This window comes from Strix aluco, chromosome 2 (genome assembly GCF_031877795.1).
Source record: "Strix aluco isolate bStrAlu1 chromosome 2, bStrAlu1.hap1, whole genome shotgun sequence".
NCBI classification, from domain to species: Eukaryota; Metazoa; Chordata; class Aves; order Strigiformes; family Strigidae; genus Strix; species Strix aluco.
Window position 1 is genome coordinate 110548680 of NC_133932.1, and position 24987 is coordinate 110573666.

Below are 24987 nucleotides of genomic sequence, written 5' to 3' on the forward strand. Positions count from 1 at the left end.
CAGTCAGGATAGATCCAGAATTTTTACAGTCTGAAAGTTATCTTGCAGCCCACACAAAAAAACACTGTCTAACCCAAGGCTTTATCCAAACAGACAGAGAATATTCGTAAGAGTAGTGAGCTGCTGCCCTGCTCACAGTTGCAAGGTTTGCCAATGGAATCTTACTTTATGAACAGAAAAGTAGTTCCACATTTTTTAAAAGGCATTTAAGTGGGAAATACAGCTTCAAAATCTAAGTCTATAGATAAATATATAAAGTTAGTCTTATTAGTGTACATGTATTGATGTATCTACATATACAAAAATCTACACAATGATCCTATGTAGTACACAATATCCATTACTCAATTCTTAAGGATTTTTTAGAAGTGTTATGAGGTAATTTTAATGAAAGATGGTACTTTTTAAAGAAAATTCTTATTTTATTTTAGCACCTTTTGTTCTTCACTAAGAATTATTTTAATTTCTATTTGTTTTGTTGGCTTGGATGAAATGCATTTCTACAATATGTAGGGTTTATTTTAGAAGAAAGAACTTTTTTTCATTAATGTTCAGAAATGTTTACTGCAAAAAAGAAAATATACTTACTCAAATTCCATTTTTTTCTCCAAATCTATTTTATCTGATCTATTTTAGTTCCTCTATTACATCACGTAAACTGGACTTCAGTCAAATGGTTGCATTGATCAGCTTGCATATATAATACTTCACAGTGCTGTATGAAACCTCTCCATTATGTCTGTCATTCCCAGGGCCTCATGCAGTCTGTGGATTCCTGCCCTGAATTTATGTCTCTTTCATCCCATTAAAACCATGGGGCGTTTAATGAAATTTGTTTCTATCTTCTCAGCCTGTTTCAAAATACCCATGCTGTTATTTCTCTTTTATTGCTCCAGTATCTAGCTATAAACAATGCACCAAATGCTTGAAAGTCTCACCTTCAACTTTACAATTTAAGTCCTTGATTAATGAGGTGGAAGGGCTGCATAATGTTGATCATTTCCTTGTAAGTGGCAATAAATGATAAAAGCAGGTTGATGGGGAATGGACCAGTGAGGACATAAGAGGCAGGTGTGATTTCTAGCGGGTGTGGAGAGATAGGAAGGACACAATTGGAGCAAAGAGACAACCAGAACATAGAAAAGATTATCCAGCTAAAAGAGTGAAATCTGCTCTGGGTGGAATTATTTCAGCTAAATACAGGCACCTGGAAGTTAGACATCTGTTTTAATTCAGCCTGATCATCCATGCCTCCCTCCATTTTGACCCACCTCCAGATGACAGGATTATTGCCTTGGAGATGCTTGTTTCCTCCCAGGGAGGTAAAGAGAGCTTTGGGAAATGAACTTGTCCTCAGCCTGTTTAAACACTCTTGCTTTTAGATCTACCCCTTGTATTTGGTTGATCTCTATTAGCAGTTTTTCCCCAATAGCTGTGTACAGACTGGTGATGTCGCCTCTGCTTTCTTGAGATGTCATCTTTCTTGAACATGTAGCTCTGACATGATCTCGGTCACCATGTGGTAACATTGCTGTTCTGGCACATTAATAAGCAGACAATGCCTGGACTCTAGATCTCTTTCCTGCCTGTAATAATGCACCCATTAGACACTCTTGTCACTGCATGTCTTCTCCTCTTCTATAATGTCAGGTCATGTTTTGGAATTGCCCAAAAGTCTCCTTAGATAATAAAGTCAGGTCATGTCCAGCTATCCATAAGTCTTCTAAATAGAAAGGGGAAGTGTGCAAGGTCGCAGAGATAATGCTGCCCTGATCTCTGGATGTCTTTTTTTAAAAAAAATACATAGATTTTCCTAGCCTTTTCTTGATTCTCTCAATGAATGTAACAGAAAAAAATTGGCATATTGTATCAGACCCTGCAAAGATAAGAGCTGACTGACTTCTTCCTGCTGACCCTTCCTTTTTGCAAAAAGGTTTAGCTATGATCTACAACAAGATATCAAGACCTCTGGCTATGCAACTGTAAATTAACCCTAAACAGCACAACTTGGAATCCCTGAGGTTCATTGCTCGCAATAGCTCTGTCATGTAAGCTCACCAGGCCTTAGAGAAGTCTTCAGCTTTGCAGAACGGCTATGGGATTTCAAAGTACACTTTTCTAGGATAACTCTTCAGGCACACTTGGGAGGATTTACAGAACTCCAGAGATCCCTGTTCTTCCACCATTCATTTGCTCCAATTGAGCACCCTTCAGGATACCTAGCCATAGAGACCTGGTGCCTGCAAAGACTCTGATCTCAGCTTTCATGGTGAGATTGACCTGGAGTTGTGGATTTTCTCAGTCAACCTTAGGACTTTGTACTTTCAAAGATTTGCCTTCAACTTGGAAGTTCTACTGTGCTTGCATGGATTGCGTGTGTGTTACAAACGTAGCATCCATCAGCCTAGCTTCAAGTTCTCTGGAGTCACATGAGAATTCAATAACAGTATTTATATATGGAGTTTGCACTTAGGTGCTTTGGCTGGCAAGAAAGACTAAACTATCACATCTCCATTTCAGCCAACAAAAATGTAGGATTTCTAGTTTTTCATTATCATTTGCTTGAAAAGAACAATCCCTGCATCAGGATGAACATAAAAGTTGTCTTGAACCAAGAAAAAATTTAGAACCACAACCATTATGATGCCAAAGTATACTCAGAGCTTTCAGCTGCCAAATGACTTCAACATTGCTGGTAGTTTGGATTAGTTGGTTTCTAATTCAAAATGATCAAATTTACAATAGCCATATACTCTCTTCCACTGTTCTATAATAGGTCAGTATTTCTGTTAGTGTCAACTTTACAATTACATTTCATTTTCTGAAGCACAGGAAGTGCTTGGAAAAACACTCTGGCTGTTCACTCACAAAACAGATCAAATGCAGCAGCATTAGTCAACATTTCTTTTTCAATCTCTACATGATTCTATTATATTTTAGGCGGTGCTATCAAAGCATATGATGCTGAGCAACAGTCTTACAGAGAACAGCTCTGTTGTATTTGTGTCAGTTCATGTCTTTGGTTGGTTGTGAATCACGGAATATCTCGTCAGAAAGACTGATGAACCTACAGCCTCTTGCTTAAGCATTCATCTTATTAATCATCCCAACCTATTTCTGCTCTGTTTTTAAAGCATATTTTAAAGGGAATGCTTAACTGTGATGAAATACAAAGAGTTCATTTAATTCTATGAGCGTGTGCATTGATTTCTGTAAAGTCTTTTTCTTTGGGGATCTTCTATCAATGCAACTGTCTGCTTTCTGTGCCATAGCAGTCTTCCCAGTGTCAAGAACCTGAGGCTATAGCTGTATTATTAAATAAAAAAGAGCAAGGAACTGTTCTCTAACACTGAGTCTTAGGGGCCATATCCATATTACACAGCCTTTGGCTCCAGGTCTCCTCAGGCTCCTGCAGCACAATGGTGATTTTATGTGCCATTCTGCATGTGGAGCAGGGGTGATTCAGAGCAGTGTCTTAAATGTGAGGTGTATACTGCAGCCCACAAAACAGCTGCTTTTATGACCCAATAGTGCTTAACATGTTATGTCTAAAAGGTAGTGGAAGAGCAATCAGGGATATTTGCAAATACATGAACTGTGCGTTGAAGGTTGGAGGGTACTGCGGAGGGAAGGGGAAGCCAAACCTGCTGTCATCATGTTCATACTGTGTGCCAGGTCTTTCAAGAGTAAGTGGTTAAGTCATTTCACAGGCTGAAACGGGCAGGCATGTAGGAGCCTGTCTAGTATCCCTGTGAAGGTGTGGTCCCTTTGTGATGGCAGTTGGGCAGTTAACAGCAGTAGTGGATGCTGTTAGTGGATATTGACCCTGCCATGCAATAATGTTCAACTGTTTTCTCACTGTGACTCATCACAACTGATTGCAACTTGAAAATAAATAGTGCTTCTTAATAGTGCTATATTTTGTGTATTAGTTTTATCTGATAACCTAATGATAGAGTTGCAATCAGCCTGTCTAGGCTGTTGTAGACACTAAAATGGGCGTACCCCACTCTCCTGTCTACATGTTCCCACCATGGTCCTTTCTCAGAATGTGTTCCCCTCAGTTCTGCAGAATGCTGAAATAGTGATGGTGGCATGGCTGAAAATGATCCTGAGGCTCATGATTACTGATGATGACACACAGAAACAAGATGGGAACATATGGCTGAGATTTGAGGGGAGAAAGCAGTGAGGAAGGGAATCTTTCCTTTTGAAAGCAATCAGAAGACAGAAAGACTCAAGACAAAACACTAAAAAATTAAATTGTACTCCTCCCATATATCCCCCTCCTGCCTTCCAAGTAACTCAAAAACCTACCTGACACAAACAAGAATAGACTAGGAATTACTACTTAGGGATCATGTTTGAGAGAAGACATGAGTTTTCCCTGCAGTCAACTAAAAGACAATTAAGACAAAACGTTAAGGTTCCAGGTGAATTAAGCCCAGAATAGTGATGCAGCACTCTATAGGTGCCTGCATGAAATCTGTTCAAGATTTTCTAAAGAAACGTGATAAGCAGGTGGAGAAAATCCATGTTGAATTAACCATGTCTCAACATCTATATGTGAGAGACTGGTCTCTTCTGTGGTGAATTTTTTCCTTTTAATGAGCACAAAAGTAAGAAATTTCTTTAAGAAAAAAATTATCTGTGAAAAATTTAAAGCTCTATTGGTATTGTTATCAAAAAAGCTCTGTAGATAATAATATGAAATATGCATGTAAATGTCCTGTGTTTTTTTATCATACCATATTGTACAATATGTGGAGAATCTTCTTCAGAGTGGTTTTAATGTTTATAGCATTAAAGAGTCTCCACACAGTTGTCTCTGGAGCTGCTAAACCAAGTTCATGCCAGGCAACTTGCAAAATTTCCCATTGGGATTGAATATTTCTGTATCAGTTTCTGTCCAGCACAATGCATGCTCTGTACACCTGAAAACAGTTTCCATTTGTTCATATCCCAAAGGAAGGAATCAACAGAAAGTACTCTGCTGCAGACACTACTCTTTCCTATGGAAAAGGGAGACTTTAGTTTATCATTGACAACAACAATAGAAATTCTCTTCCTTATTGTGTGGGTTCCAGTTGGAATAAATTAATGTGTTGGGTTGACTCCTGCGGTCATAAATTTTCCAGTTTGAATTACATTGCAGCAGATACCAAGAAGAGAGTTGGCAGTGGTGACTGGTTTTAAGACTCTTCTTATACTTATTAGGATATAGTGGGAAAAGAGATTGAAGAAATCCAAACAAACTGCCCTTGTACAGGCAGATGATTTTTTTTTTGTGTTTTTTCCTGACAAATTAATTCCAGAAACATGAATGGGAAGATAAAATTTCACCTAGCTAGATGTGTAGTTTAGAGCACTTATCTACCTTCCCTTTATAATTAATGTAAGGAGAATCGCTCCATTGTGAGATAAGTGTCTAGAATAGTCACAGCCTTTTTTATTTAATATTCATGCTTAATGAATTATGTTCTATTTACAGGTTTTATCTGGGGTGAAATTAAACAGATGTGGGATGGTGGACTACAGGACTACATTCATGATTGGTGGAACCTCATGGATTTTGTAATGAACTCCTTGTATTTAGCAACAATCTCTTTGAAAATTGTTGCATTTTCAAAGGTAAATATTTTTTTAAAAAAATCAACAAAATATTTAAGATAAATGAAATTAGGCTTCTTCAAAATTTATTCTGTATTTGGAGGTTCTCAGGCTTAGCAGTGCAAGAGATGTTAGATGCGCTCATTGAATGTTCTGCAACTATGACAAGAAGCTAGACCAGGATAAGAGTGAACAAAACATTGTGATTTATACTTCTTCCTTGGCCCAGGCAATCTTTTGTTATTTGACCCTGAACAGTCATACTGTCATTTTCTTGGAAAAATCACTGGTAATATTTAATAATGTTTGCAAAAATTATGTTTTGTGTTACTATTTTTCAGTAAGAAATTATTACCCCTAGGACAATTTTATGCACTTTTTTATGTACAAAACTTCTGGACAGGACTACAAGAAAAATATTTGTTCAAAATGGTGGGGGGGGAAGCTAAAGAGCAAGATTTTAATTTTGATTTGAAAATTTATGATAAGTGCAACATGAAAAAGTAAAGCTGAACAGGATAAAATGGTCACTTGAGGCTGGGTATGTTCATTTTCTCATCCTTTTCATGGACATTTTATGAATAGTTTTATATTCCCACTGAAGTATCTTCCAGCAAAACAGCCCTTCTTTCTAAAGCCGTGGAATATGTTGCATTTTGTGTGTATTCAACATGAATCCATAATATGATAGAAATTCCTCATTAAATGAAATATTTTAATCAAAAAATGGTCTCAAGTGCAAGGAAACCACATCTGAAAGGAAATGAAACCATTTCTTAGCATCTGTCATGCCTGTTATCACATCCAAGTAAAGATAACAAGCCCATTTTTACTGGTCACTGTGATCAGCATTGTAATTCAGCTTTTTCAAGTTCCCTGTCACCAGCTACCCTGTATGCATGAAAGGAGAGTCTCTTCTCTGCCAAGATCCTTTTGGCTGGGTAAAGAAGAGGAGAGAGCCATCAAGTAGCTGGTTACAGCTCCCTGTCCTCAAACAGCAGCTGTTCATGCTGCAGCCCTGCCATAAGTATAGAGGAACATAGGAACCTCTAATTTATATCATCTTGTGTCTATTCATAAGGGTTCACATGTCAGCTGATCAGGCAGGGGTGAGCAAAGACCTGTGATCCGTTGACACACTAGCCTCCTCCTGTTTCAAAAGGTTTCTGGCGTGCTGGCTCTCTGGCTGCAAACCTTTGGAAGTCTTCTCACTCAAAGAGATTTGGAGATGTTGCTTAAAAGAGCAAGATGCTCAAATGTGTGAGGAGAGCTGTCATTTAAAACTGATGAAATGCCTTTTTAGACACAAGGATGCCTTACCATAAAGTGACTGGAAAATAAATAGCCGTTTCACTGTCCCATGTAACAAAGCAACCAGTTCATTGAAAATGTATGTCTCCAAAGCATTGGAGACGGCCAGTTACGCACTTCAGCATAATATTAATTAGAAGATGTTACAATCCTTTCATCTCCCAGACAGCTTCTGCTTATGGTAATCAGATTCCAGGGTGACAGTATCTGGGATAATGTGCATCCATTACTCTCCAAATTGGTGCTTGCATGACAATCATAATCAACACAGTGCATAAAGCACTATCTTTGGTTCTGCAGCTATTCATTTTTTACTGCATGTGCAACATTGCACCCAAATACCTTTTTATTCCTTAAAAGAGACTCAGTTGTGGTAGTCAATTCAAACACATGATCATATAATGAACAGAGTAATACAAGTGTAATTTAATACCCAGCCACATTTCCTTCAAATACTTACAACAGAGTTCCCCACCTCTATGCCAGATGAGATTGGGAGAATGCCAAATGTAACCAGTACGTTTTGACGTAAAGGTCTTATTTTCGTTTCCTAAACCTTGCAAGATAGGTTTTTCTAAAATACAGCTTTTCATATTTATTGAATCAAATATATAAGCCCAGTTCTTAGATGTATTCTACCTTCTGTGAATCAGCTTAAGCCACCTAAGAAAACATTTTAATCAACTCCCTTGAATAAAACTATGAGAGTGCCCTTGTAGTACTCTCCTGTGTGATAAATGTTCCCAGAGAAAAATGTAGTGTTTATTGCCCATTTGAGGCTCTCTGACTGACACAGTAGTTAAGCAGATGATGGGATAGTGTAAAATACACCAAAGAGTGTAATTTCAGGATGAGAGAATTGCTAAGATAACTCAAAGTTATCTGTTTCATTGCTGGTATTCAAATAAATGAGTACATGTCATATTTTTCAAAGGGCTATGTTTTTTGTCTCTGATTGTATATCAACATGTGAGGCCTTTTGAAATTATCCAGTGTATCCACTGAAAATGCTTTCTCCCCGATAAATAATGTCGTTATAAATAGTGCATTTTCACATGTTTTATGAGACTACAAGATGACAGTTTTTAAGCAACACATCTGTTTTGATGGAGGGTTATAAATATAAATAGAAATCATTGTACTCTAAGAAAAATGGGGGGTTTTATGCTTTTACATTTTGTACTGATGCATAAAGTTAGGTGCAGTGCCAGCTTAGGTGCAGACCCTGCTTGCTTTATCTTAAATATTTGTTAAACCTGAGCGTTGGACCTAGTGCTGCTTGTTTCCAATTCTGCAAGAAATTGCATGAAGTTCATATTACTGGTTATGTGTCTCAGCCACTGACATGAAAAGCTAGTAGGGAAGCAGGTTCCTATTCAAGGCAAGAACTCTGAAAATTAACTAAAAATACATTATTTGTCTCAATATTTACTGTCTTAGTGATCACTGTGTCAGATCTAATTTGTTCAGTAGTAAATATTATATTTCTCTTCTGCCACCAGTTCAGCAGAAGCTGACACCTTATATGTTTGCATTGTAAAATGGTTTTGATTGATGTTTCACCAGATTCACAGACCAGATGTCCATTGACATAGGAGTATTAACCCCCCGCCCTCCCCCCAAAATTATGGACTCAATCCGTCAATATAATTGCTGTTTTAAAGCTCTTTGCTAGGTCATCCCCCTTCCCTCTTCCTACTGCTGCTCAGAAATTCAGCATAATGAATGCAAAGATTGGGGCATACATTTTAAAATGGGAAGAGTTCACATTTGCATATGGCCTTTCAGGAAAGGATTTAAATTACATTTCCTGAAATGGATATTATTTAACCTTTCGTTTTGCTATCAGAAACAAGGGGGTCACATCTGACCAAGGTCCAACAGCCCATTAAACATTCAGGTAGCCCGATCTACATTTCCATTTGATCTCTCTTGGTGCTTTCATGAGATCTACCGTTCATGACTTGTTTTCATGGGAAAACAGTGATCGCTCAGCTTCTTTCTCACAAATCTGATACTAGATTTGCATTTGAATTTCTTTGATTAAGGATCATTATTATCTTGTATTCTCTGGGTGACATTGCACAATCATCATGTATTTGCTGCTTAGTTTGTTTTCCACTCTTCTTAAGTTTCCATTGATGTGCCATGTACATTTCCTTCAACCAACAAGCCAATGATAGGTATAATTTAATCACATTAAGTGATGGTTCACTTTGTTACATGTCAAAAGGTTGTGTTTGCATTTGAAGTGGGGACGGAAACTCAACAGGGTCACAAAATAATAAAAGACAGACTGCACAGTATCAACATCATGATTTACAAGGTCATTGCTGCTATATTTGCTCTTACCATTTTCCATTTCCTAGGACAACAATCATTTATTTATACTATATAGAATAGAAGAACAAGCATGAGTGAGAGAACAAATACTTCCATTCTGAATGTTTTGGATTGTTTAGTCCTGAAGTACAGTTTTTCTTTTTTTTCGTATTTTCACTGTTTCTGGTTTTAATATGCCTAGTGATTCTGGCTCCTTTGCTTTCTTTTCCTTTTCACATGTGAGCTTCTTTGTTTTCGTGGTTCTTCTTTGATATTTCTAGAATTCAGCATCCTATAGTTAGTGGAATCAATAGGGCTTTGTTGTCAAAACTCTCTTATTATTTTCTTTATATTATTTGCTGTCTTCTTTCAGCTAGTATATTTCACAGATCATTTCCAAACTTACTTCTCAGGCCTTCACCTTTCTCACTATTTTTCAGCCAAGTATTTCCAGTCTATTAAATCCTGTCTCTTCAAAACTAAAGTAACAGCCCTCACTTTCTGCTTACAACCCTGAAACTTTTTCATTGCATCCACACATGCAGGAAGCACTAGGGCCCAACAAAGGCAGAGTCAGTTAAGCTGAAATAACACAGTTGTGCTTTTGATTTCCCTTTTAGAAATAAGAGGACATTTGATCTTTTCTGACTGTTTTAACACACCATTCTGTGTCTCAACCCGGAACATCACAGATAAAGTCCGTCCTTCTCACCTTTCTCCTTAACCTGATCTCATCTAGAAAACATGACATTGGATACATCTGTCAGACTACAACCATAAGATACCTTCTCCCCTACCCCAATAATCAATGAGGAGAAACAGAGGAAGCTAAAGAGCAACTCATCTGACCTGTTTGGGATATCTGCTTTCCTGCTACTCTAGAAATGCCCATTTTTCTTTGCTGATTGTAAAACCAGGTGAGAGAGCACAGATGTGGCTGTCCACACCTGATTGGCTTAACTTGATCCTTGCTGTCTTACTATATCATAGTATTCAGTGTTCTGTAGTTCCATGTTTTTCTCAGAAGGGTATTTCCTTAGATTCTTTTTCTCCAACCCACCCCCACCCCCCCCCCCCGCCACCCCATTGAATTTCCTTGGAATCTGCCATTACTTGCCTTCACCTAATATATGTCTGCAGTTGGATGCTTTTGATTCTTTGCCAAAAACTCCATGTCTTCCTAGTTTCAAATATCTTCTTTAAATTTTTTCATTAATATAATTTACCTTATTCCCCCAACACACCTTGTGTATTTTTCCCTAATCTGAGCATCTGTTGCACTGTTCAGCACCTAATCTTTGCTTGTACTGACAGTTGTTCCTGGCTATTTAATAGATGCAAGTTTTCACATACCATGGTTGTAAACCATCAGAATTCACAGTAATATACTGTATAATATTATTCAAAGAAAGACATTATAGAAAACAGGCTGAGAAGTTCTCACCTCTCATCTCAATAAACATTGAAAATTTTTTTTTCATTTTCTTCTTGCTTTTATCTCTTAGCTGATGTCTCTGGTAACTCAGTTCTGTTTTCTACTGCCTGTTACTTCATCACTGATCTTGAATCAATCAGAATTGGACTGAGAACAATAGTGGGTGAGGCAGGATAGCATCTGTCATGGAGCTACAATGTCAAATGCAGTAAGACTTGATTTTACAGCATGATCATTAGGGAGAGGATAGTCTAGTGAAGAGAGTACTGACTGGTCTGGATTTATTTCCCTACTCTGTAGTGAAAAATATCACTGGTGGCTGAAATGTAAAGCTGAGTAATTCTTAACTCTTCAATAGACTACTATCCGCCAGTTTTGCAGTTCTCATCCCCAAATTCACAAGGCTGTTGGACGCTATGGCTGCTTATATATGACTAAATAAAACTGTGCCAGGGATTGCTGTCAGGCACTAAGAATGTCTCATCTACACTACCAGTCAGTTAGAGCAACTCTGGCCTGGTGGGGTCCTGTGTCAATTAGCACTGTCCAAAACAATGCCCAGTTCCCATCCACAGTGTGATTCATAGAATCATAGAATGGTTTGGGTTGTAAGGGACCTTTAAAGGTCATCTAGTCCAACTCCCCTGCCATGAGCAGGGACATCTTCAACCAGATCAATTTCTCCAGCTTGTCCAGGTTCCTCTGAATGGCATCCCATCCCTCAGGCATGTCAACCACACCACTCAGCTTGGTGTCATCTGCAGATTTGCTGAGGGTGCACTTGATCCCATTGTCTATGTCACTGGTGAAGAACAGGTTCAGAGGAGGCCACAAAGATGATCAGGGGCTGGAGCACCTCCCATATGAGGACAGGCTGAGAGAGTTGGGGTTGTTCAGCCTAGAGAAGAGAAGGCTTCAGGGAAAGCTTATAGCAGCCTTCCAGTACTTAAAGGGAGCCTACAGGAAAGATGGGGAAGGACTCTTCATCAGAGAGTGTAGTGATAGGACAAGGTGTCATGGTTTTAAACTGAAATAGGGTAAATTCAGATTAGATATAAAGAAAAATTTCTTTCCTGTGAGGGTGGTGAGACAGTGGAACAGGTTTCCCAGAGACATTGTGGATGTCCCCTCCCTAGAAGTGTTCGAGGCAAGGCTGGATGGGGCTTTGAGCAACCTGGTCTAGTGGAAGGTGGTCCCTGCCCATGGCAGGGGGGTTGGAACTAGATGATCTTTAAGGTCCCTTCCAAACCAAACCATTTTGTGATTCTATGACTCAATGATTCTATGATATTAAACAGTACTGGTCCCAGTATGGACCCCCGAGGAACACCACTCATCACTGATCTCCATCTGGACGTTGAGCTTTTGACCACTACTCTCTGGATACACCCATCCAACCAATTCCTTATCCACCAAACAGTCCACCCATCAAATCCATATCTCTCCAATTTAGAGCGAAGGATGTTGTGGGGGACCGTGTCAAAGGCTTTACCAAAGTACAGATAGATGATATCAGTAGCTCTTCCCTTGTCCAGTGATGTAGTCACTGCTTCATAGAAGGCCACTAGATTAGTCAGGCAAGACTTGCCCTTGGTGAAGCCATGCTGGCTGTCCCTCATCACCTACCTGTCCTCCATGTGCCTTAGCATAGGTTCTAGGAAGATCTGTTCCATGATCTTCCCAGACACAGAGGTGAGGCAGATAGGTCAGGAGTTCCCAGGGTCCTCCTTTCTAACCTTTTTAAAAATAGGTGCAATGTGTCCCTTTTTCCTGTCACCAGGGACTTCACTTGACTGCCATGACTTTTCAAATATCATGGAGAGTGGCTTGGCAAATACATCAGCCAATTCCCTTAGGACTCTGGGATGCATCTTGTCAGGTCCCATAGACTTACGTGTGTTCAGATATTTCAGGTGGTCTCAAACCATTTGAGAGCAGTCACCTTCTTTGGAGGGTGAGTGTGGGTGGAAAAGTTGTGATACCTGGCTCTGTTTCGTGTGGCCCCAGTGACATAGAAGAGTCCTTTTCCTTACTACTGAGTGCATGCTCAGCAACTCTGAAGGATGCATCTGGGTGGCATAGAGTAGGTAAATATGGACCACACTATAGACCCTCTTTGAAACCTGCTTCATATTATATTAGCCCATTATTTTGGAGTGCTTCATAGCATAATTCTGTCCTCTGATACGTTCTGTAAAATAGATTAGTGAGACGAAATAAATAATAATGAGTCTGCCACAGTAGTTAAGCCTCAGTTCAAAGTAACATCTTTCATCTTCAAGAAATTTTTTGGCAGAACTGGAATAGTAAAGAGTCACAGTTCCAGGGATCAGACTCTTTGAGAAGGAGACACACAAAAAGTTTACCATGGTTCATTAATAAACAGCTTTTTCATCATTGGTCCAGTGTTAGTGATTAAGCAATATACTTATTCCTTTATTAAATGTTGTCTTTCAACTTGCCAAAGTTCCTGCAGGTTTCTGTCCATCATTGTCATATCTCCCCTGTTTTCCAAAGAAATAATTTACCTGATTTTACAGCTGAAAGTTTCTGTAATTCCAAAAACCCTGGTGTACAAAAACTGTTCCTTTTACTCTCAGTCAGAATTGTTAGACTTGCTTTTGCTACTGTGAAAATTATAACCAAATGCAAAACACAGGCAAAAACTTAGCATAGACCATCCTGCAGATAAAAATGAAGGACAAGAACATGGGTACTGCCCATTTTTTGTTTTGCTAAAATAAAAAACTCTCCTGAAGACATGTTGCTTTCCAAAAGATGTTTAGTTTTATTGTGCTATCTGCAAATTAATTGAACAGCTTATAAAGAAACTGACACACTCATTTGTTGATAAAAATAGAGGAGTAATTTCTTCCCTTCTGCTTGTTTTCAGTATAGTGGGTCAGTTCCACGGGAGAGCTGGGACATGTGGCATCCAACCCTGGTGGCTGAAGCCCTGTTTGCAATCGCAAACATCTTTAGCTCCCTACGCTTGATCTCATTATTCACTGCAAATTCTCACCTGGGACCTCTTCAGATATCTCTAGGAAGAATGTTGCTGGACATTTTGAAGTTTCTCTTCATATACTGCCTTGTGCTGCTAGCTTTTGCAAATGGATTGAACCAGCTGTACTTCTACTATGAGACAAATGAATCTGGCAACTGCAAAGGAATACGATGTGAAAAGCAGAATAATGCATTTTCAACGTAAGTGGCTGATCTATTTCTGTCCGTCCCCCCCCCCCCCCGCCCCCAATATTTTAATCACTTAGATGTTGTTTACAGGAAAGAGGCTGTCTGTTTTCTATTGGTATTACAGTGGTGTCCTGACAAACACATGTAAAGTTACCGTAATTAAAAAAAATAATATTAACATTACATCACTCTGTAATAATGTTCATCGCATACCGTAATGAAGTCTGTACAATTCAGCCCATGCTTATGATGCTGTAGTGTAGCTGAACGTTGTACAAAAGTGAAATTATGTCAAGCTACCTAGTTGTAGAGGATTTTTTTAAAGTTGGTTATTGTTATTTAGCTTCCTAGCTATTGTCCGAAACTTCTCTAAGGCAGTATCATAAAATTTAGTTACAAAAGCACGTTTCAGTTGAGAGCAACATGTTTGTCTTTTTAATGTCGCCATTCTTTGCAAAACAAAACATATGCTAATGATAATAATGTCTTTCTAATTATCCAGCTCCTTTTATCTCAATGGCTCTCAACACAAACCAGAAATTGCATAAACTGACAACACTAAGAAGGTGCGAGGATACCATAATTGTATTAACATCTTGGTGAAACACAATCATTGAGTTACTTTTGGATCCTTATTCTACCCTCTACAGTCAAGGCAAAGGATCAAAATACTTCAAAGGCAGATGTCCACAATAAGATCTCTAAAACTTTATCCCTCAGAAGTTTGAACACAATCAGCCTTTTACTCATAGGCTATTTATAGATTCAGTATTGTATATCTAGAGGCTCAAATTTGAAACATCAAGCCACTGTTTCCCCAGAAAGATATTCCATGTTGCCTATATTGTGATAAGTATCATTCATCTCAGTCAAGTCAAGGACTTTTGTGTGTTTAGGAAACAACAATCTGAAAAGTACATGAATTGTTATTATACAGCTATTCCTTTCGGGTTTTGTTTTTCAGATTATTTGAAACGCTACAGTCATTATTCTGGTCTATATTTGGACTCATCAATCTCTATGTGACCAATGTGAAAGCAAGGCATGAATTTACTGAATTTGTTGGGGCCACCATGTTTGGTACCTATAATGTAATCTCTCTGGTTGTTCTACTCAACATGCTAATAGCCATGATGAATAATTCTTACCAACTTATTGCTGTAAGTTGTTCCTTATCCTTAGATCATTCATAATATATACCTTCTCTCTGTTCCTACATACCATTTTTCTGGCAATAAATCTTTTTTACAGACAGGATATTGGGACAAATTCCCTGACTTGTTCTAATACTTTTGCACTGTTCTGGAAGGACACAGAAACCAGACCCCAGCTGGATTGGGCAGAAGGGAATTTCCCCACAACTCTGGATGGGGAAGAGGTGGCCCTGCTGCAGAAGACAGCTCGTAGGTTGAGAAGGGTGTCCTGAAGCTTCTGGCAAGTGAGATGGGCTACAGTCATGCCCAAGCTGCATTGTGCAGGACCTCTCCTAAGAAAGAGACTCTGCCAAAGATTGTTCTATCTCTGATTTATTTTTAATACATTATATTTATTAACCTTACAAAGGCTGTTATTTTTGGATTTTTATATAGCATGAATATACAGTTAATAGAAATTGGATGCTCATGTTTCATGGACAATTTTGGACCCATTAGCAATTCAAGCAAAAGGTCATGACTTCTTATTCAGCAGTGTCCTTTTTCTCCTTTGGTGAAAACTGTCTTTATCCTTATCAGAGCTATTGGCTTATTTTTATTTCTCAGCTGCCTATGAAGAAGACTAATGAAAATGAACAGATTCATCATGTGATAATTCAAAGATGATCATGCAGAAAGCAAACAAATAAAAGAAAGCTTCACAGTCTTAAGATTTTAAATTGTGCATTTTTGCTAATCTGGAAATTACAAGTTTTTCCACAAAAGAAATACTGACTACATGTGTTTATGTAATGCTAGTTGGCAAAGTCTGATACACAATAACACAATATACTAGCATTCATCAAAACTCAGACTGAATGTAGAATACTTTTCCTACTACAACTTCTAAATTACTGGTTCAATTACTGTATATCTGGCTAAATATTTTAATATTTACTGACTAAACATTGAAGGCTAGACCTGTAGTTTAAGTTCTTGGCTACTATATTTGTTGTTCAAATCTTAGTAATTTAAACTTCTTGTTCAGCTGCTAGGATTTAGCAATCTTTCCATGGACTTTAGTTTTGATTTGTTTCAAACTTTTCAAATTTATACAATATTATATAGAAGCCAAAAGAAATAAAATTTAAAATAAAAATACTGCCCCACCCCCCAACCTATTCCAAATATATTTCTGAAGTAGGAGGAAAAAAAGATACTTGACTCAACAGTTTTAAGTAGCCTCATGATTTGTTGGATAATCTATTTGTGAATTTCTGGGGCTGGCAATTACTAAGAGAGTGCATGAGACTTACAGACTTGTTGAAGCTGCTACACAGCAGAGTAATTAAAGTGATTTATGTGGAATAATGAGCTGCTATTATAACAAAACATCTCTTCCAGAAATGTTGCATTTTTCTGCTTGTAATTATCCTTTGTTGTTTGAGAGACTTTTAATTATTTAAAAGCCTGTAGCAAGGAAAGAAAGGTTGAAAGTGGGTATATACTGTACGTATCTAACATCTCTTTACTGAAGTAAAGCAGCTTACCTTTGCTTTGTGTTAAAGACCTTCTGTCAAAAGAATATGCTAGTAATTTAACAAGAAAATTCATTAGTATTTCAGGGTTGTTCTAGTTTTAGGTTTACAGATTTTTGTAGATGTTTGTTTCATCTCCTTAATTACAGCAACATCTGTGCTGGTGCTGTGTTTCTTGTGCGCAGGATCATGCAGACATTGAGTGGAAGTTTGCTCGAACAAAACTCTGGATGAGTTACTTTGAAGAAGGAGGAACTCTGCCCACTCCTTTTAATGTCATACCAAGCCCAAAGTCTCTGTGGTATCTGATCAAATGGTTATGGAGACACCTTTGCAAGAAAAAAATTAGAAGAAAGCCTGAAAGTTTTGGAACAATAGGAGTAAGTCCTGTGTTTTACTCTGCCTGTAGTCCTGCTTTTTGCTATCTAGATGAGTCTTTCTCAGCCTTACAGAGCATCCAAACTGTCAAATAATGTGCATATGAGTTAGAGAATAATTCTAGCAAAGAATGTTTATTTTTTGCATTCATTTCAATGTATTTGAAGAGAAATCATCATCATATTCCTGTGCAGTGACAATATGAACCATGATTGTGCCTCATCTACAGATAATGCAAAAAAGATTAAAAGCAAACCAAGTATGAGAGATCAAATGTGTATACTTGTCTACCAATCCCAAAGGTGTGGTTGATGGTCTCTAGTTCAAATGTCACAGTTCAAGTATCATTGACGTATCATGAACCATAGACTTGTGTATAAAGTATTCATCATGGGATATTCTGTGTCTGTCTGTCTGTCTTTCTCTCTACATGTAATGAAATGGGTTTGCCATAAAAGTATTCTTACCAAAAGCTGCTCCCATTTAAGAAAACATTTTGAAATCCAGCATTTACTTGGAATGGTTCATTTGAATTTACAGGTACGATTATTTCAGAATCACATTGGTACTCTATTCTAATAGTGCTGATTAGCAGTGAAATTTCTAGAAAAAAAAAAGAGGGGAAAAAACACACAAGGGGAGCAAGAATAATCCTGCACCTGGATTCAGCAGATGCCTGTGTAATATCTCAGCCATGGACTTTCTCTGGTAGCTGCAGTGGGTATAGCAGATTTGAATTTGTACCTCCTAGATTTATCCAGTTGAGATACCTCAGCCAGCAGCACAGTTGTTACATATTTTCAGAGGAAATATCCAGGCAATAACCTAACCCACCAACAACTAAATCTCTCTAGTTAATGTTTTCTGCATTTCCCTCAGTGAGCGAGTCAGTACCTCAGTAGCTAGACTGTATTTAGTCAACTCCAACATAAAGAAAACTATTGTGGATAGAATGTGGATAACGGCACTTTCCCTATACCATAGGGATTTGATGAATATAAATGTTTTCAAGTCTGTTAGGAACTCAGATAGCAAGTCATTAAGTGAGAGTATGATAGTGTCATGTGTGGGTAAGGAGAAGAAGAAATTGTTATAGTCCTCGTGCTGTTGACCCTGGTAGCAAAACTTCAATTCATTTAGAAGAAGCCAGGGGATACGATACAATTCTTTGCTGGACCATTACTCTGTCAACCTTCTCTTTATATTTCTTCCCAGTATCTTGAGAAGTGAGTAATAAAGTTAGGCTTTTCCTACATATTCTCCTGTCATATCCTGGCATTCAATTTAATCGCCAGATATACTTGGAGGAACAAGTTCACACGACTGTACAGATATACAGTAAAGAGGAAGAGTGACATATAAAACTAATTCACAGTTCCTCAACTGATGAATGGATTTTGTCCTCTTTGTGAAAAGCTTCTAATCAGGCTTATTGCAATATCCTAATCTTGTTGGCCAGTATCTACATTGTGAAAGCAAAATATGCTTCACTTAGCTGTCATACTTGTAGACAGGAAAGAAACAGCCAGAAAAAGAATCTTATAAGCATGAGGATGACATTGAAACAAACCAGTAATAGAAGACACGAAAGAAACATTGAAAAAATCCCATTAAAATTAATATTAGAAAAGCAGTGAAGATAGACAGTGATTCAGATAGAAATAAAAATAAAAGACATGAACGAGCATGAATGGTGAAGAAATTCAAGAATAAAACATCACTGTGTAACCTAGCAAGGGAAAGAAGTAAATGCAGAGACCAATGGGAGGAAAGACTGAGATTTTCTTAGAAAGAGAAAATCTAGAGAGTGATGTAATTGTCTGTGTGGGGGAGTGGGCAATGCTTCTAGGCATTTGTTAAACATTTGGTAGAGATGATTAGCTAGTGTAAACTGATAGAGTGATATTAAAATTAATGGAGTGATGCCAGTATATAGCAGCTGAGGATCTAGGCTTGGTTAACACAATATCCCTGTTTGACTGAGACAGATCCAGAACACCCTTATATATCCTAGCAAAACCTTCAGTACAATATTTTCTGTCAGACTTTTCTGAACTGCAGCTCTGGGAGTAAACTCATTCCTAGCTCTGTGGAATAATAAAGAGACAGAGTGCTCTCAGTCCTGTGCTGAATGGCATGGTGAGGAAGGGGGTTCCTGCAGTTACCTCCTGCTGGGGTACATAAATACCAACTTCTAGAAATTAGCAACTTGGGTTTGGAAAACTGGAGCAGCAAAAGGTCAAAGGGCAGAGAGTCTAAACACAGAGCTGGTTGAGAATCTTTCCAAATGGAATTTTCTTTTTTTTAAACCAAAAAAATACAAAATCCTGTCTCATCCCACACGGTGGGTTATGGGGGATGGGGGTTGAATCTTTTGAATTCCCCAAGAGCCTGCATGCAGTGAAAGAGCCGGTCTCTGCTCGGCAGAGCCACAGGACGGCAGAGTCACCACAATGACTCAGAGGAACAATTGTGCTTGTGAGTTTATTAACTGACCACTTTAGTGAGTGAATGGAGACAATTTGGCAATGATCAACTGATCACCATCTGGAGAACAAATAAAGGCACTTTGGCGATGAGACCCCTCAATGATCAACCATCTCAATTCAACTCCTACAAAACTTATACACATGAATAGAGACAGAGCAGAAAGAGTAAAGAGAAAAGAGAGGAGGAACGGATAGGAAAAGGGAAAATCACCACCCTTGGATCCTGCGTTGTCACAGAGTAGCCAGCTTGGTCTGTAGGTGGTGGGTCAACAAAGACACACATGGGGTATTGCCTTTATATAGTCTTTCTTACACATGCACAATAGGTTGTTCCAGAAGGTTCACATTTTCTCTGGCTTGTACCTGCACAGTTAGGCAAGTTCTGTCTCTAGGCAACAACAGGAGGGAGGGGGAGAGAAACAGCCCATCGTCCCACCTCTGCAGGGCTCGCTCCACTTCCCCCCCCACAGGGTATCCCACTGGAGTTGTTTGAGACATCCTCTTACAAACAGTTTCTTGTTTATGAACAGTTTGTGACAAATCCTTAAACCCCAGACTTTTTAATTAATATATACCAGTTTCAAATAAGCTTTTGTTGGGAAAGACTTTTCAGGTTCAGGAGGGAATTTCTGTTTGGAGGGAGAAGGAGCAGGTGCCAAGTAAAGCAAATAGCTTGGGCTAAGGGAGACCCAGGTTCACTTCTGTTCTCCAGTGGATATTTAATTATTTACCCCAAGCAGAGCAGATCTGACAGGAGAGATCTCCATCTCAAAATCATTAAGATCCTGGGGCGGGGGGGGGGGGGGGGGGGAAGCGCTCTCTTGGGAGAACAGAAGAGAAGGAGCTGCTGAACCTGACTTCCTTATGATTTGAACGTGAACCACTAATTACTGAACTGTTTGAGAGTGGAGGACATAGGTGAGGGAGAGATATAGAACATTTTTGGTTAATTTCTGTAAAGAAAATTTTTAAAAAATTGTTTGATGAGAGAAAGTGGAAATCCCAAAGTCTGTGAAAGAATAGGGCCATGTCCATTGCTAGTTTCCACTGCAGAATAGGTGCTTAGCTGCAAGTATAGCTGAAACTCCTCTGAAGCAGAGGGCTCACCAGCCAACAGGACTTCTAGCTGCCTGGAAAACATGAGTGGCTGTGACTGACCAGGCAGATTCAGTCCACACATCTGGGCATCTCATAAATCTACAAAGTTCTTCAGCTAGCTGCTCAGCTATAACAGAAGCCCCATAAAGGCTATCTGAATTTGGAACAGTTATGTGCCCAGGCTCCAAAAATGGGATAAGATGTGGGTATGCACTCTGCACTCTGATTTCCACATTAGGAAAATCTGTCCATACCCATCAGAGTGTGAAAGCCACTATTCACTTCAGCAGTCAGGTCTACACAGAATTTGGGTAGATGTAGTAAACCAGATGCTGTTAACTGGATTTTCCCCAAGAAGTTAAGTCATCAGAGAATGAATGTGCACATCATGGTGATCTCACAGTTTGTCCTGGGGGAATGCACTGCTTTCTGGTTTTGAAAAACTTACTTATGTCACCCACAGCTCAACCTTGGGTTCCCAAACTTTTTCAATTGTCCCAACAAACTGCATCACAAATTAAATTTAGAACCTCTATGCCCTTTCAACCAAAGGGAAGTGAAGAGTTTTCTCTGCCTTTTGTTCAGGAATCTCAGATGACAGCGCTCTGACTCCAGCTCACTGGAATCTCCCCTGTAATAACTGTGGCCTCAGAGCTACAAGATAAGCTTTGTTCAGACTGACTTCTTTTCACTGAGTCCTGCATTATGAACTCAGACTCCTTTCCTATGACCAGTACTGGGGAAAAAAACACTATGGACTCAGTTTCAGGCTCATTTTCTTACATTGGCTATATGGATGTATGGATGCCATGCTGTCTGCAAGACAGAACTCAGATTTCAAAACATTTTGTTCTGAAACCTCTAAATGCTAACTTTTCTAGTAGGAAGCTCTAATCAGTAGTGACGTACTATGGTGTTTTCCAGTAGAAAAAGCAATAGTGTGCATCCAAAGGCTGAGTCAGTGCTGGAGGATACAAAACAGATGATAGACAGAATGGAGTTGGCTTGTTAAAGCCAGCATTTTTCAAGGCTTAGGCATGGTATCTGCATAAGAAAACTTAGTACTAAAAAGCCAGGAATCATGAGCTAGGAATGAATCAAGGATGTACTAAATGTGTCACCAACAATCCACTGTAGAAATATATATAAGTGTACAGTTGCAAGTTCATTATATGCAGGCAGAACTCATTCAGGGTCAGGATAGTTTGCCACAGACATCCTAGTGAATGGATTTATCTGACTCATATGAAGAAGAAAAATGTCAGCAGAAGTAAGTATGGCTTGATTGCTTGGGAGAACTATCTACAGTGCTGCTTATAACAAAGCTATCATGGGAAAGAACAGGGTCTGCAGGGAAGTGAAGTGCCTCTGAAGAGAGCTGATTCATTTGCATCTCCTTGGATGTTAGTTCTGTGGTTCTGCCATCCTTTGTTTTACTGGGACAGCTGAAGCTGTGGATGGTGGAGTCAAAGGGAACTTTTTCAAGGTTTTTTCTCCAAAGCAACACACTGCCCATGCATGCTGGTGGCAGATTCTCTAGCCACAGCTACAGATGAAGGAAGGCCAGGGTGCTTACATGTGATTTACTAGTACTTCAGCTCTGCTATTAATTAGACAGAGATCTTCTACCTTTCATATTTCAGCACATTTTTATTTTCTGTCATTTTGACATATCCTGGGTGTGCAGCATTCTCTTTAGCTAATATCACAAAGTATCTCCTACACTTAAAACCCTGAAATAAAGGTGTGTGGTGCTCTTTTTATATATCTTTATATATATATATATCTCGGTTCTGTTAACTTTGCCGGCTTGTCTTTGCAAAAACCAGATTAGTAATGTAATTCTATTGATTAGGCTGAAGTTTTCCTGACTGCCCAAGGCCTTCGGGTGTCTCAAGGCGACTCCTGTTGGCCATCTGAAATCCATTGCTATTTTAAAAAAAAGAAGAGATGTAAGAAAATAAACCCCAGTCCCACTGGTATAAATTGGACTATTTTCCTCAAATTACATTTCACTTCATGTCTGATCAGTTGTCAAAAAGTTCTTACCTATGATTTCAAGTATTTCAGAGGAGAAAATGGAAAGGATTGTCAGGGATATCTTTAGTAATTAACTTTTTTTTGTGCATCTGATGTTTAGATAAACAGTTACCTGTTTTGTAGCTGTCCAGATTTTTATGCCATTTTTCCAAGCAACCTACAGGATAATTATTATAACTTGTAATAGAACATCTTCTTTCCCCTTCTCCTGTTCTTTGTTCTCCAAGTGCAAAATGATGCAACTCCTAAGTCAATATACATATTTTGTATTTTCTCTGTAATGTGTGTTATTGAAAGTTGAGTGAAGAAATAACACCTTCCACCTGGAATGGAAATCAGTAGTGTGAAGTGTTTGTTGTATAGCCAAGGAAACCTCTTTCATGGGGAAACCTCTTTGTCAAGTTCTTACCCTTTTTATGGGATGCTTCTATTCAAGATGAGGAATATATACCATGACTTCAGACAATCCTCACATTCTCTGGACCTTTATCACTCAGCAGTTTGAGGTCAAATGCAGACATTAAATTTGAATTCCTGCTTTGTAAAAGTTATAATTTTGATAAAACACTTCAAAAGAAGTAATTTAACATTAACAAATTATTGACTGTTAAAGAGATTTTTCTTTCAAACCATGCAATTTACTAGGAATGGCATAAGCAGGAAGACCAAAATAATTGTCACTACTAGTAGAACTACTATTAAAAGCTTCCTAAGGATATTAGTGTCCCCTTTGGAAAGGGATAAAAGTATCCCCATCAATTTCATGACCTCATACAACATTGTCATCAGAAGAGTGGTTCTCCCCCTGTTGCTATTTTTAGTCAGCTATAGTTTTCAACACTTCTTCATGCACATAGCACAATGGTTACTTGAAAGAAATTTTGAACCACAAATGAGACTATGACCAGGCTGAGAACTAAATAAGGACAATATGAGTGTTAATGCCATTTTTTTTATAGTGAACAGCTTGATTTTCAGATGCGTTTAAGCAAAGATTTATTCTGCTTTCAGAAGGAATCAAAAAGTGATTATGAACTGGAGACTGAATCTGAACATTTAAACAGAGAGAGAGAACTGATGGGGGTAATAACTTTGATAGGTTATGTGTATGCATAATTCCCTGTGTAGTATGCATGTGTTTGTGTATGAAAACACACCATTAAAATGCATTCTCTTTCAGCTTCTCAGTGGTATGAGTTGAAAACAACTGTTAAGTACAGTAGAACATTTTTGGACACGTTAGTACACAAGTAAATTTGTTTACATAGTCATCCCAAATTGCGCTTGTTGACAGTGCATTGAGTGGAAAAGCCACAGCCTCTGTTTCTGGGCGTTTCAGAACTGATTGCAAAAAAAAAGGATAAACCTCATGTGGCTATTTCTTGTTATGGGTACAGAGTTAAACCCATACATTTATTTCACATTTCACTGTAAAATAAAGCAAAAGAGACAGCAACTGCAGAAAGTATTCTGTGAGACAAGAATCAGCATTTGTTTTATTTATAGAAGTTATTAGCTTTACCTGAACTGAAGTGCATTTCAATTACACCTTGAAGTGTTTTTCTCCTTACCGGTGAGTCAGATCTGTCGTTGAGAGCTCTCTTAGCCACAGACTCCCTTAGTGCTCTCTCAGCAGGAATGAAACATCTCCATCATGTGGTCAACTGTGAAAAATTTTTTTTTTTTTTTCTAAAAAACAGCTAAAGGCAGGTGGTGGGAGGGTATCGGCCTCCCCATGGCTGCCTTGCCCCCTCCAGCCCCGGCGCTGGGCAGGCTCACCCATCCCTCCACCCTTAAGCAAAAAGAATTTCCATCTTCTCTTCGGATGAGGTGTCGATACAGAAACACGATCTGGAAAAATACTGAAGACAAGATGCTTATGTATCTTATGATACCCCACAGTGGCTGTTCAGAGTGATTAGGAAATTATGATCTTCCCCTTTCTGTTAACTTTTGCCAAGCGCAACCACACAGCTACTGTATCCCTAAATTAATTACAAACAAGAAATCAACCCTGAAGTGTAAACTGATTCCTAGTACAGGGAAATTGTTAATCATAAATTACCAATCAGTTTCAAGTAAAGGAAGATGACAAAATAGCTTACTGTGCCTACCTCATTATGCACCTGAAGTCAGTTTTAACAAGTGTCTTGGATGTCCTTTTACCCTGTTTTAAGATGCGACAAGTATTCTATTTTGTAGAATACAATCAGTGGTCAGATACCTTCTTTTCTCACCATCAGTAGATATAAGAACCCAAGTTAAAATTGTAAGTCTTTCTTTAACCAGTGAGGGATAATTAAAGTAGAGAATAGGGAGATGTGACTCAGTATGCTATTGAGGATGACAGTAATTCAAGGACTAATTAATTCGGGACTTTTTTTCCCCCATCTTCTTCTGGACAGCCCTTAGATATGGCAGTATAATCTAATGCAATA

At 38.5% G+C, this 24987-nt stretch overlaps 1 protein-coding gene across 1 annotated transcript in view; it reads left to right on the plus strand.

Annotated features, from left to right (window-relative positions):
* TRPC4 (transient receptor potential cation channel subfamily C member 4) overlaps positions 1-24987 on the plus strand; it is a 162234-nt gene that overhangs the window by 129539 nt on the left and 7708 nt on the right. The window contains exons 6-9 of the mRNA XM_074815805.1: positions 5492-5631; positions 13572-13885; positions 14838-15033; positions 16730-16924. Coding sequence (XP_074671906.1) covers positions 5492-5631; positions 13572-13885; positions 14838-15033; positions 16730-16924 — 845 coding nt within the window. The remainder of the gene's footprint in view (positions 1-5491; positions 5632-13571; positions 13886-14837; positions 15034-16729; positions 16925-24987) is intronic.